The 21191-nt window shown below is 35.2% G+C and overlaps 1 protein-coding gene across 22 annotated transcripts in view; it reads left to right on the forward strand.

The window, feature by feature from the left end:
- Positions 1 to 21191, forward strand: part of NRXN1 (neurexin 1) — a 1113820-nt gene that overhangs the window by 795828 nt on the left and 296801 nt on the right. For all 22 annotated transcript variants that reach the window (XM_063695881.1, XM_063695882.1, XM_019021142.4 and 19 more), the window contains one exon: positions 700 to 881. In XM_063695881.1, the coding sequence (XP_063551951.1) occupies positions 700 to 881 (182 nt within the window). The remainder of the gene's footprint in view (positions 1 to 699; positions 882 to 21191) is intronic.

Genomic DNA, 21191 nt, shown 5'->3' on the forward strand with positions numbered 1-21191 from the left:
GACATTATTGTCAGTGCTATAAGGCTTGTATTCACCTTGGGGTGGCAGAGGATGTGGGTCTTTTTATGATTCTGAATAGTTTGACAGCTACTAGATGTTGCTTGTTAAACAAAACCTGACTTCTAGGGATGACATCTATTGTCTGTATTTTCTTGACATGGCTACTGGGGCTTGTGGCTATTCATCCATTAGTTATCTGTCACATGTAAGTAGATCCTTTTTCCATAAAAGTTAGATTCCTAGCACATTTGTTGCGACTTTCTCCACTGTGCTGTATGACCCTGTCACATCTGCATGCAGCTCCTATTTCAATATCAAGTTGATATGTGCTGCAGTTGCTTTTTGGAAGCATCCAGTCAATGTTTTCTACTAAACTATTTCTTAAAAACTGGCAGGAAGAGATAATGCCTCATTACATTCCATTCTTGTCCAACTCAATGGAAAACACAGTAACCTACTATTTGTTCTGAAACACCTACTGGTAAATTTAATCAGTGTATTAAAAACTGAGCTACCTCTCCATTTCTTTTAAAACAACTTGGTCCACTTTCTTGAGCACATTTGATTGAAATCTATAATTTACTTTGCCATAGTTTTGTGTGTAGAGTTGATACTTTACTGATATATCAATATAACATGCCTTGCTAATGTGCAGACTTGATGTATTTGGACTAATTGGTTTTGGTTTTTGTTTTCCAGCTGGGACGACATATATCTTTAGCAAAGGTGGTGGACAAATCACGTATAAGTGGCCTCCTAATGACCGACCCAGTACACGAGCAGACAGACTGGCCATAGGGTTTAGCACTGTTCAGAAAGAAGCTGTATTGGTGCGAGTGGACAGTTCTTCAGGCTTGGGTGACTACCTAGAACTGCATATAGTAAGTACTTTTTGAATAAGATTCAGCTTTTACTTTTTACTGTTAACTTTTTGTAAAGAATTTATAATTTTGCTTCTTGGATGCTTCCTTCCCCCAGAAACCAGTACTTTGTTATAGGAAATATGAATACAATCTAGAGGAAATAAGACCATATACCTATTGCTGTAGTTAATCACGTTCTTTACAATGCAAACTTTTTTTTTTTTTTTTTTTTTGGAGTGTGAATTCCTCTTAATTCTGTGTTCAAAATAATTTTTAAAAAATTTTTGGAGTGATTTTAGTGTCTTTAGGCAGACTTGCCAAATGAATAAAATAAGTTATTGCCTAGTAGATACCACACCATCTGGCTGGAAGCAGGAGGTTGTAATACTGGTGACATCCAAAGATCTGGATTCTGTCTGTATTTCTTTGCTCACTAGAGAAAGTACTTTTCTGAAGCTACATGAAATAAAAGGAAGGAAAGGATACTTTAAGGATACTTGGGGATGTGAAACAAGATGGCAAAAAGATTGTTTCTGTGCCATTTTGTACTCATTTTGATACGTAAGTGTCAGGAAAATACATTTTAATTCGTAATTACCACTTACATCCTGGGCCCATTCTCTTTTCTCTAAAGTTGTAAGCCTCCGACAGTAATTTACTCAGCATATAATAGATAGCAAAGAATAGTCAGGAATGAAAAGCTTCATTTTCCTTTGAAAGTTGCCATAATTAACTTTAGGGTTCAGGGGCACTTATTTCTCTGCATTTTAAAAATTATTAATGAGTATGTTTGCAACTCTTTAAATCTTCATTTTCTTGCATTATTTGTAAAGAAGCACAGTGTCTTTTATTGTTAAGAGATATTAATATTTTATTGATATATCCAAAAAATCGTAGTGTGTCACATATTCAAAAACTTTTCTAAAGGGTTCTTATTATCATAGTTCTTGGTCTAAAGTCTATCTTTTGGAAGATTTCAGAAGAAACTGGTAAGTCTCCCCATCCTCTTTTTTATCCTTGAGGTTCAGTTTATTTCCCATGCATTAAGCGACCATGGAAGTTTGTTCTATTTTGTTTTGTCTTTCCCTATAAGTTCTCCTTCTATCAGTGCTCACTCTCCAAAGGACATTTGATTAGGTCATCATGTTCTTTCCTGTTAGAAAGTGGTCGTTGGGTACCGGTTCTAAAATAATTAAGAAAAACATGAAACACCAAAGTACATTAGCACAAACTTTTACAAGTTTTTAATTCTCTGTTTTTGTTAAACTATTTTCTTAATCTTAATTTTGCGTTAGAATTCTGGAATTTCCAATAAGCTGTGTAGGAGTTTACACTGACCACAAGGGCTGAATTCATTGATAAGCTTGAAAAACACAACAAAACCCCTCAGCACAGCCATTATTGAACCATAGTAAAATTTCAATTTATAAATGTAGTTCTCAAGAGGGGAACTCTGGAAAAGTAATTTCAGGTGCCTTTTAGCAAATTTCTAACAATCAAAATTAAGAGCATCTGGATTTTTATGGCATCATAAATAAATGATCAGTTAAGATAAATTTTACTTGTACAGTAAGGAATCTTGCTGTTTAGAGTGATCTCAACTTTCAAAATGTATTTGCTCAGTTCTGATTTAAGAGCCTTGCTACTTCAAAAAATAAATAAATAAAAATGAAAACAAGGGCCTTTTCCTTCTAAAATAAATTACTTATTGATCCATAACCAGTTACACTTTTACTCTGAGAAAAGGTTCTACAGTGATCACTCTCAAATCACAAGGGGCTGTGTTATTTAATTACTCAAACCACTGTTGTTTATTTTATGGTCAAAGAGTTTTAGACTGCAAGAATAGGTATTTCTTTCCAATTCTGGTCAAATGTGGTCTTAGGGTCCTGTCGTAAGTAAAGAATTGACTTTCTCGGTGTCCATTCTAGCGTAATACCCTCCATATCTCCTTTACGAGGCATGGATTTCTGATAGCTGCACTGTGAAGGCCTTCTTCTTTCTGAATCTCCGATCTTGGTCTTGCCTGGTCGTTCTCTTTGGATTCAGTGCATGTCTCTACACACCCTTTCTCTTGGACTTGATATCTTCAAAATCTCCCTTGCTCGTAAACCGTGTCCTCCTGGGCTTCTCAAATACTGTTTTTTGTCAGCCCTACCCACTCCTTATCAACTAATGGGACTCAGTCTTAGTTCAAATCTGGTCAAATTAAATTTTCTTTCTCCCATTGCCTAGAAGAGGTGATTAGACATTACAGACTCAACAAGTCTTTTATGTGGAGATAAATCATTTCTTTCCATGTTGTTGTTGTTGTTGTCATTGTTGTTGAGACGAAGTTTCGCTCTTGTTGCCCAGGCTGGAGTGCAATGATGCAATCTCAGTTCACTGCAACCTTTGCCTCCTGGGTTCAAGCTATTCTCCTGCCTCAGCCTCCCAAATATCTAGGATTACAGGTGCCCACCACCGCGCCCAGCTAATTTTTGTATATGTGGTAGAGACGGGTTTTCACTACGTTGACCAGGCTGGTCTTGAACTTCTGACCTCAGGTGATCCAACTGCTTCTGCCTCCCAAAGTGCTGGGATTACAGGCATGAGCCACCGTGCCCGGCCTTTTTCCATGTTTTAAGCATATGATAAAAATTAACACAAGGCCAGTGGTTTTCTTTTTACTACCTAAGTTTACCTCCAGCACTTTCCGAAAATGTTGGGTGCATGGAATAATAAAAGAAAGAGGAATTAGAAATTAAAAGAAAAAATGAAAACCAGACAGGAAGCCAAGAAGAAAGGAAGGAAGGAAAGAAGAAAGAAAGAAAGGGAGGGAAGAAAGGAACAAAGAAAGTGCAAAGGAACACAAGATAATGCCTGGGGGTGATAGAAGCAGAACTGTTCTTAATATTTAGATTTGAGAATATTCAAAGGCTGTTTTATCAAATTATTTAGGTATCTTTGAGTCCATTTTGGTCTGCTCAATAAATTGTTCTACTTCTTTCTTTATTGAAATTTAAAAGGAAAAGTAAGATTTATAAATTCTAGATTATTGCTGTATGATTTAGGTTTGTGAATATAACTGAGTTAAAAATTAACCTAATTGGTGCTATGCTATCAATGATACATTTTTATCTGTAAAAGTTAGACTTATTCATTATCCATTAAACTTCAAGGAAAATTTGTGTAAGCTTTCAAAGTCAGCGAAGTATACTATGTACTGATCAGATTTAATATTTTCATCCTTATTTGATAGAGTAAGCCAATAAATTAGAAAGTTGATTGCATTAAGAGATGCTCCATCATTGCTGAAATATATAATGCTATTTAAATTAGATAATTTAAAAAATCTGATTGGCATATAATTTTAATGAAGATTTGAATATTTGACATGGTTTGTCATCCAATTTTTCAGAATAAAAATGTTGGATTTTAAAAAATTTTGATTAACTGTACTCTTAAAAACATAACAACTTGGAATAAAATGGTTTTTGAGTCAGGTGGCCCAGTTTTGATAGATGGATTTTTTTGTCATATTAATATTAATGCTACCACTGTTAACGTCAAAGTCATATAATATTACTATTGAAATTGTTAAGGTTTTATGAAGGGGTGAGGAGAAGATAAGACATGAAGTGAAGAGCAATTAATTAGTATAGTACCTAGAATATGAGTGCTCAATAAATATTTTCTGAAAGAATTTAATAGATTTAATAAATTATACATTGAAAATACTGTGGCTTAGGATGAGTGTAGATGTTCAATTATTTAACAGTCAAGTAAAGTGACAGACATTTTAATTTCTATATAACTCTGAGAAAGTCCTCCAGCTTCCTGATTACAATACAGAAAAAGTATAGAACTTGATATAAGCAGCCATATTATTGAGAAGCTTCAAATCTTAAAGGTAGTTTTCAGAAATCTTCAACTAAGAATTGATTATGGTGATTGGTGGTTTAAAGAAAGTCTATGGTGAAATTTTAGTTGGATGAATGTTTATTTTTTGTTAATAATTGCCTTATTTATTGTAGTTCACTTTTATCATGAATTATTCTCTAGTTATTTTATATCTGTCCATTATTTACAAATAGAAATAAACTTTCTGATGGCAGAGAACATGATTTATAATAATGGTGATGATTAATAACAAAAATAGCTGGGCTCAGTGGCTCACGCCTGTAATCCTAGCGCTTTGGGAGGCCAAGGCTGGCAGATCACAAGGTCAAGAGATGGAGACTATCCTAGCCAACATGGTGAAACCCCATCTCTACTAAAAATACAAAAATTAGCTGGGTGTGGTGGCGCATGCCTGTAGTCCCAGCTACTTGGGAGTCTGGGGCAGGAGAATTGTTTGAACCCAGAAGGTGGAGGTTGCAGTGAGCCGAGATTGCGCCACTGTACTCCAGCCTGGCAACAGAGTGACACTCCGTCTCAAAAAAAAAAAAAAAAAAAAAAAAAAAAAGAAAGAAAAATAATACAGTAATGTGACTTTTCATCATTTACTTCAGTACATCCTGGAAGCCTCTCCAGAAATATTTATTTAGCACCTAATATGACCCAGGCCTATGTTAGGCTCTGTGGATACAAAAATAAATGAGCTGGTTGTTTAGTAACTACCTCAATAAATATTTGTTGGATGAATGAATGAACAAGCTAGCTGAGATCCAGTTAACTTAGATGATTTATAGCAAACATTTTGTCCCCAAGTGACTGGTATTTCTTGGTATTTTTCTGTCTTGGTATTTCTTCATCTCTCTTCCTTACAGTTTTAACTTTCTTACTTGTATAGTATTTGTATGGATAGTTAACAAATAATAGATTTTTAAGATAAAGAATATAAAGAAATAACTTGCAAACTGTGAAGTGTTACACAAGACATGTTTAAGTTACGATGTGTTGAGGATTATTTAACTGATAATGACTTAAATAATTTCTTAGAAGCAATAAGAAAAATTTAGCTCGTTTTTATATTATATAAGATGTATTTAGAAATTTTACCAATGTTGTCACTTCTAGAGAAAAGCCCTCATATAGCAGTTTAGTGATGTCATTTGGAAATTACTTAATGCCTCTCTGACAGAAGAAAGTCACTATAAATCTGGATGCATTCACTACCACAAATATTAACATGTGCGTTGGTTCTGACCAGAGGAAATGTCACTGAGGATAGAGGAGGGGATGAGTGAAGAGTGTGCTTTGAAATCCTTTCATCTTGGGAGCATAAAAGAGCATTGCAAATTTGATGAGTGAATTGTTGCACATTTTTGCCTTAAGTGTTGCTTCTTTGTACTTTGCTGGGCCGGAAGCCTTATTTTGAAACCAAGCTCTTAATTGATTTTGATTTAGAAATATGCCTTTTGATCATTGGTTTTAGTGTAGACTAGAAACAGTGTATTTATAGTAAATATTACATGTCCCAAAATAACACCAATATTGGTGACGTGTCAAGTCTTTCTCTTCTTTCTCTGCTTCTCTCCATTATACATTATTTATCTTACTGCTCTATTAAGATTTGATTCAGAAATATCTTTTTAAAGTCAGTAATTATACATAGATGCACACCTGTATCAACAAGGTAAACCCAATTATTTCCCCTCAGGTTTTTCTTGAATAGAAATTATGTTCCATTTGAAATACTCTTTCTAATCAACAGATTCACTGATTTTGTAGAGGTTTAACTTTGTCATATAGTATTCAGATTCAATCCTGTAAATCATATGTTGTACATATATTGCTTGGTTTTGCTTTCCTAGTTCTTTTACATTCATTTATTTATTTTTTCTATTGCCGTATCATGAGATAGCTTTCCTAATTCTTATATGAATTAGAGAACATGTGGCCTGTTTGACTAGAATTTCAAAAGATGGATCAAATAATGCCTTTTCGCCATGTATTGTAAAATTACTGTCCAAACTTCTGAGGTGTAAAAGTCATTTTTGGGGAAAATGTGAGAAATGATGGTCACATTTCTATTGGCTTAAGTGCTAAATAGTTTATTATGTGGGAGGTAGGAGAGGCAAATGAATCAATACAGATTCCTACCTTCATCCTTTTCCCTTGGAAGTTAATTCAACTTCTCAACTTCTAAATTACTGGTCATCATCTTTAGTGTGTCATTTACTCTCTATGTTTTTGGTTTCTAGAATTCTAGAGTTATTTCCTCATCTGAAATTCTATTGCTGTGAAATTTAAGAAATGAGAACAAAACAGCTATTTCTAGCTTCTTCTCGGTTCACATACTTACCACTTAGAGGCTTGTACTGCTGCCTCACTTTCTCAGCTATCCTTCTGTCTCCATTCTGAGTACTTTTCTATCCATTTTGTATACTTATGGCAGATTAATTTGCTAATCTGGTTCTTTGATCATATTATTCCTTTGTTAAAACACATTGATGCCGCTACAATTATATATGGGTAAAGGCAAATTCTGTACCTAAAATTTAATGTCTTCAGCATTTTGATCTCTTTCCCTTTTCATGTCCATTTTTCCCATTTTTCTACTTATCTTTCAACTCCAGTGAAACATATTAACTTTTTTTAAAAGATGAGCTTCTTGTCGTCTCTCTATTTCTAATTCCTGTTCAAAAGATTTCTTCCCATTCTCTCTCACTATATAGATTTGACTCAGTCATTGAACAGTTTTTTCAAATAGTGAGTGTTTTCAGGGTTGGTCCTGGATCTTTTCACCTCCTAAGCTAGCAGAAAGAAGGTAGGTCTCCGGAATCTCTTTGGAAGAGTTGCAGAAACAATTCCTAGGACATTACCTAGCTGGAGAAAATCATGTCCATTGATTCTGCTCCATCCTGTGATCACTACTCCTTTTGACCCACTGCTTTGTGGTGGGCCCCAGGCTATTTTACAGAATGGCTTCAAATCTATTCTTAAGTTAGCCAGTGATGAGTGGCTTTAGCAAACCCTGTTTCTTATGCCAAGCTGTCAAAACAAGGAACTTCTTGTTGAATTCTTTCTGACTACTGACTATACCACAATTTCTTCTATAGCTACTAACTATTTTTCAAAAGCATACCTTTAAGAAACATTTTAGGCAAAATAAACACATTATTTTTGATCACCTATAATGCAATTTATAATGTGTGTGATTAGTTGCTGTGTAACCGATTTTTCCATAATTTAGAAGCTTAAAAGAGCAAACATTTATAATCTTACACTGACTTAGGAATCCAGGAGCATCTTAGTTATTCTGGAATTTTTAGAAGAAGTAATGGTTAAGAACTCCTGTATTTAGAACATATCCAATATGTTTACCCTTGTGATCCAGACAGAGTCTGTGTGTCTCGGGAAGAAATGATGAGCAACAATTTAAACTATATGCAAGCACGTTATTAAGGAGGCTTTGCAGAACTCTAAACACAATATAGATTGATGGAAGAAAAAAGAAACAAAGACATTGCTTGAGGGTTAAGAACTAGTTTGGGGAATACATACTGAATATGGGTCATTTGCACAATGATCAGGAAAATTACTTTTATTACACACACACACACACACACACAAAATGCACTGAAAGCAATAAGCAAAATGCATGGCAGTAGCGGTTAAAAAATAGAAACAGCATAGCAAATATGTCAGCCAAAGACCAGAAAACAAGATGATGATGGTGATTCTATGGCATTAGAATCCTATTAATGCTGATGCTGGCCCACTCTAGACATGGGCAAGTTTATTTAAACAATGGAAGGAAATAATCTAGGTGCATAGATAGGGGGTGCTCAAGTTAATAGTAGACCTAAATAATCCAAATTATAAATTAGAATCAGAGGACTAGACATAATTTTTATGGGGTCTGAGAAAATTCTTTTGATGAAAACAATTTGTGATGTCTCTAGGAGTTACTTTAGGAGATGGTGTGCTAGACCAGAACTAGGGATTCTTATATCGACAACACAGAGGAGGCCTCTCTCCTCCTCAAAACAAACTGGAAAACTGTCTAACCTTTTTGCCAACAGAGCACAGCCCTGAATGGGGGATGCTCAACTGCCCTGGAAGATCACACTGCAACTAGGCTTCTAAGTAAATGCTTTAATGGTGGGCTCTTCCTGGAATTTTAGCTCTTAAATCCTTCCTGCCCAAAAAAGAATGGAAATTCGTGATTGACAGACAAAAAAGTTTGGTGAAAGATCAAATTTAATTGATTAGTAAGGCTTTTGGCCTATGAAAAAGACTATCTTCATATACTTAAAATTTTACTCTGAATTTTAGCTATCAAATAAGTGCTGGCTGCTCACTCCCAAAGACACATCTCCATCCCAGATTTCTCTCACTACCATACTAATATTTCCAACTGCTTACTCAGCATCTCTACCTGGGTGTCTCGTAGGCAACTGAAACTTACCACATTAACAACTGAACTCATCATCTCCCAATCACACACTCATCTACACAATCACAGGCTAAATCTTTGACATCTTTTACTCCGTGCTTGCCTTTACAATCTAATCAGTTTGTCACCAAATTGCTACCGTGTCTCTCAACCTATACCATCCAACAGAAATATATGAGCCATGTTTGTAAGTTTTCATTTTCTACTGCTCATATAAAAGGAAAAAAAGATGGAATTAGTTTTACTAAATACAATTAACTTTGAGAATATATTTTAACTCAATATGCCCAGAATATTATCATTTTAATATATGATATAAATTATTAATGTTTTCTATTATCTTTTCATAATAAGCTTTTCAAATCCAATGTGTGTTTTACACTTAACATTTAGCAAACCCTGTTTCTTATGCCAAGCTGTCAAAACAAGGAACTTCTTGTACACTTCTTGTACACTTAACAACACCTCTCATTTCAGAATCTAAATTTTCCATCGGAAGCATTTTATATTTTATTATAGCTACAGTTGTAAAAGTAGATTCACGTACTCAAGTTATTCTAAACATACTTAAAAGTTTGAGTATCTCTTAAACTTACAATAAACTTAATTAAAATTAAATACATTTTAAAATTCAGTTCCTTGGTCACATTAGCCATATCTCAAATGCTCAACATATGGCTACTGGCTTGCCTACCGAACAGCAATTTTTAGAAGGTATCTGCTTGCTTTTTATTCCACTATTATTGCCTTAGTTTAATAACCTCTTCTTGAACTGTTGCAATAGCCTTCTAACTAATCTCTCTGCCTCCAGCATCTTCCCTTTCTAATCCATCCTCTGCACTGCTACCAGAATGATTATTATAAAATAAAATTGTGGTGTTTCAACCTCTGGCTTCAAATGTTCAGTTACAGTGGGTGTCAACCTCTTTTAGTTCAAGACATACCTGACTGATAATGTTCACCCACTTTCAGCAGTAATTTTGCTCACTTATGAGCTGCTCATCAGTGGAAAAAAAGCACAAATCCTGGTACTCTATCAGTCCTTTCACCCATTTTCTCCCACTTCTTTGCAAGGATGTGTTTCCACCTCTCACCTGGTAGTAAGGCTGGTCAGAGATGGGCATGGGCTCCCTGTTCAGCTGTCAATTTGAAGCCCCCTCATAGTATTCTTTAAGTATTTTTCCCAATGTGTATTTAATAGCATATGAAGAGAAACTAATTTTTATTTATTAAAATTATAGACACAGACACTTAGTAATTTACTTCTCCAGGACAAAGCAGAGTCAAATGTCTGGAAAAAATTGGCAAAACAACAACAACAACAAACTTCCTTTTTTTTTTTCCCAGTCTTTGTGCACTCTTCCATTTTTTGTTGGCAATTTTATGAAGCAGACAAAATTTGGAATTAGGTTAAAGTATTTAAACTCTGATGGCAAATCTTCATCCATACTGAACAGCATGATGCCGAGCAGCAAGTGTCATGAAAGCAGGGAATGTTATCTATTTTGTGCACTTTAGTATTCCTAGAGCCCAGCATGAGCCTAGAATTTAGCAAGTGAGCAATCAGTATTTGTTGAAATAATCTTTGCATTCTGGAAGTTCTACCAACTTAAACTATGTGTGTTCTGAAAATGTTCAATGACAATAGGTCGGTGCTGCTCAGGTTAAGGGCAATATCAGAAGCCAGTTTATGTGAAATGTGTTTTGGCGGGGGTTAGAGATACAAATCTGAGCTAACTATCAGCATGTTTCCAGTTTATGTGTTACCTATTTATAGATTGGTATCTTGAAGCAAGATTCTAGTTCTAATAGAGAACCAGTGGTCTACTGCAAATACTTCAAAGGCCAACTTCCTTAGCTGGACCTCTGATGTATGCACAATCTAGACTTATTTTCCAGCCTCATCTTCAGCTACTCCACATTCTACCTCACACACATTCACTCTTTAATACATGTTCTTAACAAAATTTTCTCCCCCTCCTCCTCGTCCTCCACCTCGTCCTCCTCCTTCTCCTTCTCCTCTCCTCCTTCTTCTTTCTCTTCTACCTCCTTTTCTTCTAAGTGCTAAGCACTTTCCAAAGCCCTAGAAATACAGTCAGATGTGGCATGGCTTCTGACCTCAAGTACCTTATAATTTACTACATAATCTTTTTCTACTGGCACATTAGCCACAGAAAATAGGCTGATATTTCAAATCCTCACACTGTAAAAGCACACTTAAAAGTTTTTAAACTATGAAGCAGTCTACAAGTGTGGCCTTTATAAAAGCAATCAACAGTCTCATAACAGTTCTAAGTTTACATACGTTAAGTCCATCTAATATGCGTTAAAACTTCAAAAGGAAAAAATATATACTCAGGTAGTTAATGAAGAAATGAAAGTCACACAACTAGTGAGCTGCAAAACCAGTATTGAACTCAGTCAGTCTGACTGCTAAATCCATGTGCTTAACCACTATGCCTTCTGTGATGCAGGTGAGAGTTCAGGAGACAATCCCTCATCGGGCTGAACGAGATAACTCTGCCTTTTGGTCTGTGTAATGAAGTTTTATGAAGTCAAACAACCCTACCCTTTAGTATACCACATATCACATAAATTATGGAGCATTTCAGATATCTGCTACATAAACCATTTTCTCTAGTTAAATAAATACATAGGAAGTTATCTGACTGGCCAGTTACCCCAAAGATTTTGTGGTTAGCTAGCTAGCGTTTGCAACTAGTTTGATTTGTAAGTTTGGGGCATAAATAATTTTAAAGACCGAGAAACACAGTTTTAAAAAATGTACCAATAATGACAGTCAGCAAAAAGAGACCTCCAGAGTGCCGCTGTTCATATCTGTTCCTTTCTTTAAAGTACTCCTACTTCCTCGTATTCCTACCTGTCCTTCTCTTTTTCCTAGTCTGGTGCTTTTTTATTCATCTTTGAGGCCTGGATTATATATTTTATATATTTGTGAAACCTTCCTTTGTCCCCTAGGGCAAGACTAATTATGCCCTTCTTGGTACAATCATAATACTTTGTTCTTAATCCTATTGTGTTACTTACTGTAGTTATAACTATGTCTTTATATGTCCTTATAGCCCATTAAATTGTAAACTCTTCAAGGTCACTGACAATGTATGATACTATGTATCTTTACATGTCCGTATTTTCATACTCTAGCATGGTGCTTAGTAGATGCATAGTAATGGTTTACAGAGGAAGCAATGCATACCTGAGTGAATGGAGAAATAAGTGAACTCTTGCTGCTTTACTTTTGACTGTGGCCTCTCTTGCCCTCCTGCTGGTAGTTTTCCATTGTCATGCAGGAGCTCACTCCAGAAGTGCTCTCCTTGGAGCATAGTATGAGGTACAGTCCCAAAGGATAATCGTGAAAGCACGTGATGTTCTCCTGGGACTTCCCATTTACAACCTCCTGAGGCAAACAAAAGTCAGAGGCCTGAGGAATGAGGCCTGTCATGAAATGGATTCATTTTTCCTGTGTTATTTTCTTATGAAAGGAAGACTTTTCTTTTGTTAGTGGCTAGCTCCACCTTCAGATTCAAATACTACACACAGGTGATCATTTCTCTGAGTCTAGGTATGCTTCTTGTCTGTTCTCTGTATCATTTTTATTTCTAATATCTGCACAAAAACTTATGTGATATATTTCCCTGCATCCTGCCTTGATGAGAAGAGAAGAATCCACTAGGAGAATGAAAACAAACAAAAAACCGTCCTGTAGTAATCCTCCCTAGTTGATTATGAATGTAGAGATGATCAATCTCCACTACCCTGGCAATTTAACCATTCTGTCTCTCTCTCTCTCTCTCTCTCTTTCTCCCTCTCTCTCTTTAATCTTCTGCTGTGCCAACCTCTAACACTTGGCTTAGCTGAGGGAGGTAAAATTGGTTCTCCATTTGTTGAGTTGTAAAAATTATTTTAATTAATATATATTAAATGTTTGGAAGTACTATCAGTGAATCATCTGAAGTAGGGTTAAATTCCCCCTCTGAAATCATGCTTACCCTATTATTTGGCTTAGTCAGAAGAACGGTAACTAAACAATACTCTTTAGAGGGTACTGATTGCTTACTGTGGAACACACACTGATCTAAACATTTTGCATAAAATTAGATTTTATTAAATATTCACAATAATTCATTGAGGTATGAATTTTATCTCAGTTTTACCAATGAGCAGACTGCATTATAAATAAATTGACCAAAATCATACAGGTAGTAAATAACTGCCTGTCTTTGAACCAGTTGTATATGACTTCAAAGCTTCATTTTTCTTTGTACAAAGGAAAATTTCAGGCTGGCCCAGCTTCTTTTGCAAATGATTATAAAATCCCAACTACTGATGTGAAACCAGTGAGTCTTTGTAGTGTATTATTTTATGATATTCCTTAAACATGGAATTCCAGAGATTCTGTGACCCTCAAGGTGAATGCACTAAATAACAACAAATTGTGATGACATAGCACATAGTATTTTCTATTATAAGTCTCTTAATGGGTACAATTATAGGTATCTTTGCTGTTTTGTGAGTTGTGCCTAAATGTAGAACTAAACTAATACTGCTAGGAGGGTATTGGCCTTATGTGTGATGAATATGAAAGTAACCCACATTGCTCTGGAAACTCTGGTTGGAGCCATGACTTTCAGCCTTCACCACATTCTAAAGGTAATGCGTAAAGCCTCAATGACTTGACCTACTTCTTTCCCCCCGCACCCCATACTAAAGGCAGGGAGAGTCTCTGTGTACTTAAGCATGTAAATGAGGTCAAAGAAAGGGAATTTGTCTATTGCTTGTAGCTCTTGCTGATTGGACATTTTCCCGACAGAGGTGTTCAAAGGAAAAGTATGTCATCTGTTCATTACTGTTAATTAGGAATAAAATCAGGCTTTGGGGGCTCCAAATCCCATAGAGCATCAGCAGAGAAATAGCGTTGAAATTTTAGCCCTATTACGCAGAGTAAGGTTAGACAGCTACTCGTGTAGGCTCCAGAACTGTGTTCATTTGATCTTTAAAAAACAGGCATTGCAAAGATATTTCATAAGGTGGAAAGAAAAAGTTGTAAATTCTAGCTCCACCTCCAAATACCTAAATCAAGACCGATGGTTATTTGATTATTTGTAACTGGTTATTGAGAAGGGTGTTGGATAAATGCAGTGGCTGGGGATGTTTCTGGAACTTGAGAGTGCTATGTAGATATTGTTAATTGTTATGTGAGGAACATGCTATAACCATCAACTCCATATTTAACTAGTTTTTCCTGAACTTTGTCCTTTTCAGTAGACTGTATTTATATTATTTAACTGTTTTTTTTTTAATTTACTAACTTTTTTGGTATTCTTCTAAGCATCCAGACATAAACTAGATTCAATAGACTAGTGAGGCATACTGTAGGGTCTTGAAGGCCAATAATATTTTATGACAGGCTGTTCAGAAGGAATTGAATTTTATTTGTTGCCTATGGATGAAAGTATTTACTTTTCAGAAAAGCCCATATTTTAAATCAATTTAATTTTTAAATCATAAAAATTTGTACTGAAAAATTTAAATAATACAACAATGATGGGAGTAAAAAGTAAAAACAGCATATAATATACCCACTTTTTTACTGTGGTGTCTAAAACTCTAATCTTTAATCTTATGCATATACATTCAATTTCTTTTTTGTGTATAGTACAGGTACAAGTATTTGTATATATGCTAACATACCTGAACATTCTTTAAAAAGATGAAATATTATCATGTGGTGCATACTATTCTGCAACTTGAGTATTTTTATTTAATATATTTTGTACATCTTTTCATTTTAGAGCATATGATGTCATATTTACCTCATAACATGTATCTGCTACATGTTATGAGGGTAGCAGACCCTAATGATGGGTATTTTAATTTTTTCAGCATTTTAAGTATTACAAATGGATAACATTTTACAATCTTGTAAAAATATCGTTTCACATCTGTAAAAGCATATTTTTATGTACAAATTCATACAAGCCGAACCAATGTATATATTGCTGAGTTGTCCTCTAAGAACATTGTACTGTTGAACACTCCCACCAGCAGTATATGAAGATATCACAAACTGGAGTGTTTTCATATAAAAGCAAATTGGTCTCATTATTTCTTAGGAAACTGAGCTCCATAGAATGATTTTCTTTCTGGTGTATTTAATTTGAGTGTGTTCGCATTTTAATAATTACACTAGTATCGCGGTGAAACCAACCCCCCTTTAACTTCAGTCACAAACTTTCTCCTATTCTGGCAGCATTCACGAGGCAGCAGTAGGCCAAGGAGGTTGGATAACTATTTCATGAAGCATGTGGCTCTTTTCAGTAAAGTGTGGCTTCACAATATTATGGGAAAAGCCAGGCAGGCAAGAGGTTAATATCCTCCTGGGTAGCAGTACTCATTTCAGAGTCTACCTCTGTGTTCTTCACCTTCTACACATTCCATAATTCTTAATTTTGCCTCTAGTCACTTTTTATTTCAATCATGCAGTCCCTAGGACTCGTGAACACCATGGAACGTGACAGGCTTTTAAATGTATTAATACCGTCAACATCATTGTGCTTAATCTTAATATAACAAACAGAGTAGCAACAGATGTATTCTGCTATAAAGTGTTTAGTAAAACATACATGTCCTAGCTGTTGATAGCCAATTTAAATGATGAAGTTCCTGAGCCTGAGCTCAGAGGGTGGATTATATCAAGGGAGTAACTCATATGTTCTGTGGCATTTGATAATAGCCAATATTAAATCGAAAGGAAGTAAGATGTTCAGTAGTGGAAAAAAGATGTACCTAGTTGAGTTTTTCACACTCTACATGTGATTATTTACTTCAGTCCTATTGCATCTATAGTGAGCTAAATTACAGTTAGTAGTGAGAACCACATTTAAAAATTAAAGAACATTTTTTTAAAATGGCCAATTCTTAAAATGGTGGCTAAATATAATTTAAGCATGTGAGACATGACCAAAATTATAGTTTTTCATTGCACTTTTAAATTGTCCTTAAGGTGCTATAGTCTTGAATTTTACTAATACAATGTAAAAATTAAAATGTGTAGCTATAGAGTTTAATAAGCATTAAGAATATTTGTTAATACCATGGCTGTCTATATTATATTCACTAACAGGTTTAATAGCTGAACAGATGCAACTTGCTGTGGTAACACATGGTACTGAGCAGCAGGCAGCCCCATTTGACAAGTTGGTTTTTATTTTATTTCTATATCCCCAAAACTTCTCTAATAATCCCAGATTTCAGTGTGTTTTGATTTGTTAGGCAGCAGACAGATAAGAGGGATTCAGTTGTTTATTTCCAACAGGTTGTTTGGCTTCACGATACACAGCCCATGAGATTCTAAAGTAAAATAACTGGGTGAGACTGGGTAAGACACACAGCACAGATAACTATACAACAATACAAATAGGTGTATCCAATACAAAACAAACAGAGGAGCACCTTCAAGGATGCTCTCCAATGTGGACACTGATAACACGAGATTAGCAAGAAAATTCTGCCAACCACCTTCTCGGCAAGTATCAGTTATATGGTGGGCAGGATATTTAATTGCAATGATTTGTGTGCATATCTTCTAGTTACCTTGCATAACTAGCAATAACTTTTGTCAGCAGAGTGGCTAAGGGGAATTGGGGTTGTTTGGTGTTACAAGATTTGCTCTCTGAAGATCAATTCTTTGGAGCTTTCCATGAGCTATTTTCCAATCCTTTAATTGCTTGTGTCTGGAAAAAAAAAATCTGATATACATTCTAAAGCTAAAATAAGATGACTGTCTAGCTAATATATTTTGGTATTCACAAAAAGACGTGGAACTGATAATGGGATATTTGAAATGGGTTTTTGCAAAAATCCTGTGCAGATATTGAAAATTGTAAAGTTGTTGAAACTGGATACGTCCTGTTGAACTTCAGGGATTTCGGTTCTGCCTTGTGTGGTGAGGGAATTATACTAGCCTGAAATCTAAAGTGTGAAAGAGGCTGGTTCAAATCCCATGGAATGTTCTAATGCAATATCAATTATCTGGGCCAGAAAAAGCATTTGTATTTCAAGGCATTCTGCATCTTTTCAGAATTTCTTCAGCAGGGTTGGCATAATCATCAACTAGAATCTGTCTTAACACTCACGGCATAGTCTTTTCCCAGCATCAAGGTTATTATGCACATTCTGTCTTGGTCTTAACAATCCACCCTAGTTCAGAGAATTCAGAGAAATGCTCTAGGTTTGCACAAGCAGAATTAATTTCTTTCCATCACAGTATAGTGAAAATAATATGTTTGCCTCATGTTCAAACCTCTCTCTTTGATAATGTGAACCTCAGGGTGTTTGACTGAGGAGTTAGGCTGATTATGCTTTGTGTTAGTGTGACTCATATTTCTCTCTAAGTCTGCCTTTAAGAAAATATTCCTTAAATTGTGGCTCATATGAGAGCCACTTAATATGAGCCACAATTTAAGGAATATTTTCTTTATATATATATATATATTATATATATATAGAGAGAGAGATTTTATATATATATGTGTGTATATATATATATATATGTATATATAGTCACAAGGTCTCATTAGAGTACAGTAGTGTGGTTATAGCTCACTGAAGCCTCAACACTCCGGAGGCTCAAGCAATCTTCTCGCCTCAGCCTCTCAGGTAGCTGGGACTGCAGGCATGTGCCACCATGCCCAACTAATTTTTTGAATTTTTTGTAGAGATGGGGTCTCACCATGTTGCCCAGGTTGGTCTCTAACTCCTGGGCTCAAGCGATCCTCCCGCCTTGGGCTCCCAAAATGTTGCAACTACAGGAGTGAGCCACTGTATTTGACCTAAGAATATCTTTAAAGTGAGACACTAGTATGAGAGGTTTGTAAAGTTGATGTGTCTGTTCTTCCAGTTTACACTAAAAATGTAAGTACCTCAATAATTATATATTTTATTCTAGATTTTGTCATTGCCAATAAAATTGTATAAATCTAACCTCATAGGGCCTTTTTTATCAACTAGACTTGAGGCCAAATTATTTTTGGTAAACTTCTCATGTTCTGACTGTCTAAGAGCTCTTTTTTTTTTCCCCAAAACAGAAGACAGTTTTATATTGCAATATTAGTCTCCCCACAAAAGAGATACATAAAAAGACAATACTTGAAATAATGAAATTTGTGTGGATAACACATAGAAGTAGTGTACTCACAGAACAAATTATCATCTTCAAAGAATTCTAGGGTAATTTAGATGGCAGGAAAGCTAGACATACCTGTTTGTCATCTGCAATACCTAATTGAGAAATGAATCAAAGCCTGTTTGAATATAATGAAAACAGGTCACCCTAACTTAAAATCCAAAGCAGTCTTTGAAGTATGATAACTATTCACTCAAAGGAATAAAACCCATAGCCACTGGAGTTCTGTGTGTTTGGAATGCCACAATGAAGCAAACATTTAAATCCACTGGCAATAGAGAAGAAAAAAAAAAAGGCTATTGGAATATCTCTCTCGAAAACTATTTAAACAATGTGGAATAGAAGTGAATATTTTTGGAAAGGACACCTTTACTTTGTTTTGCATATGTATAACAGGAATCCATAGAATCTTAAATTATATTTAACTAAAATGTCACTGGGTACAAAGTTGAAGTTTTTCTATCCCAGATAAGTTTCAGGACCTGGAAAGGCAGTTATTTCCCTTAGAGGCTCACTTGTATTCCAACCCCTAATCAAAGACTAAAGATACTCTAATTTAAAAAAGTAAATGAGTAATGCTGTTATATAAGCTATGGCCTTGCTGAAAGTTTAGATTCTGTCTTAGACTCCAAGATAAACAAACTTATTTTTCTCCGAAACCATGGGTATGTGGTGGGGAGGGGGCTATAATCACTGTGGCTAAATATGAAGTTTACCAAAGACCTTTAGATTCTGAGGAAAAAAAAAAAAAAAAGAAGGTGCTAACTTTAAGGAGAACACATTCAAATCTCCAGTAGAATGTGAGAGATATTCTTCCATTTTGAGAGAATCATCACCATTTGTCAGAAAGGATGGTGTTCATACTAAGAGCTGGTAGATCTCTTCAAAAATGTGTCTGGGAGCTAACTGTCACCCAATTCCCACTGAAGGTGGAAAGTGTTTCATTCATTCATGAATCATTTCTTGAGGGCTTTAACGTGAACAGAACCTTGTTAGCTTCTCAGGATAGAAATGTGGATGAGATATTGCATATGCTTCAATAAACTTGAATAGTGAAAACTCTCCATTCAGACTTTTGAAGAAATAATTTTAATAAAATGATATAAAGACAATAATGGAAGCACTGAAATTTATAATAGTAGCATATAAGAAAGAAGAGTGAATTTTGCCTTGGTGCCTCAGGAGCACCTTTGCAGAGGAGGTAGTTCAGGTATGTATGGGAGAGGAGTGTGCCAAATAGAAGAAAACAAAGGAGGCCATCAGAAATAATGAGCTAAATTGAGATACAACATGGTGTGTCTGGCTAATTATGTGCCCTTTAACATAGCCCTTACTAGGCATCAGTAAATGTTTTCTGGATGAATGGCTAAATGGGAAATATCTTATCTAGTTTTTCAATAACAATAAGTTAGATGAAAAGAGAAGTGGCAAAAATATTTTAATAAGTATGCAAGTGATGTCATACTGCAGAGAGACTTCAAGTAAGAGTCTAAAGCTTTGCTGTTAAGTTTCTTTCTGCATAGGACTCTGGGTTGGAAAGATGACCTTCAACCAGGCGTTCTGTTGACAAACTTGCTGCACAGACCCACAGAATGCACGCTTTCCTAGGACTGTTTCTTTAGGTCGCCTGTTATAATTCAGTCTGTCCATCTCTTTAGACATTTCTGAAACATGATCTAAATTGAAAGTTGAACCCCTACTTACAGGGTTAAAAAAAAACTACATACCTAGAGAGTTTTAAAACATGTAATTATAGATCCAGCCAGATAAAAGAAGGTCCAATAAGTTTACGTTTTTCTAGGCTTTGTCTTTTCTAATCACTTAGTTTCTCAACTGTCAATGGGCACAGATACAACATTAACAATGGTATATGGGGTCATGCTTTATATTCTCCCACAGCTCTGATATGCATGTTGAACATCCTGTTCAAAGGTGATTTTTAAAGATGTGATTGAGAATAAGTCTACTGCTTTTTAAATAGTCTTTGTTATTCTTAAGAATAGCAAATTTTATTATGTAAAACTTATTTATTTTGGTCCTCATAATCAAGGATTGAGAAAAAAGTTGAGGACAATACCAATAGTATTAGGAGGTGCTGTTTTTGCTATATCTGCTTTGCTACAATAACATTTCTGATTCCTTTATAATTACCTTATTAATCTTCACTAGTGTCTTGACCCAGGTGTTTTACGACGACCACAGAAACATGACAAGGTCATTGCTTTTGACCCTTGAAAGTATTGCTGGGAAGCTGTTTTTAGCCACATCTGTGGAGGCTGACAAAACATTAAATAGGTTCTGTCACAGATATTTTTTCACTTTCTAAAAATAATAATGATATTTCACAACACACTGTGTGTAATTTAGAACTTGTGATTATTCTGGACCTGAATTCTCTGCTTTGAGGATGGCAGGTTCATGTTTGGAATCACACCCAAATCTGAAATCCACTTTTTGAAAGTGTGCTAACGTGGTATCATTGATCATTAAAACTTGAGTTGAACTTTCCACCCAACTAGCATATGCAGAAAATTAGTGTAGTCATTTTGTTCCCTAAGGCTGTGTCTTTCTAAGCTCAATAAAGCACTCTGATTTTTTTAAATAGTGGCTTGAAAACAGAAAAATAAGAAAGAAAAAACTCTATCTGTTGGCACGTCTCAGTCTCTGCTCACTTCCATTATTTGAAAAATGTAGATCTTGTAGAATCTCTTCATTTGGTATAATGAAAATTAAAAGTGGTTCAAAGGAAGTAATAATTCTGTTTTCAAAATTCGATTGGTAAATACTTCAGAGGTAT

This window comes from Gorilla gorilla, chromosome 12 (genome assembly GCF_029281585.2).
Source record: "Gorilla gorilla gorilla isolate KB3781 chromosome 12, NHGRI_mGorGor1-v2.1_pri, whole genome shotgun sequence".
Lineage (NCBI taxonomy): Eukaryota > Metazoa > Chordata > Mammalia > Primates > Hominidae > Gorilla > Gorilla gorilla.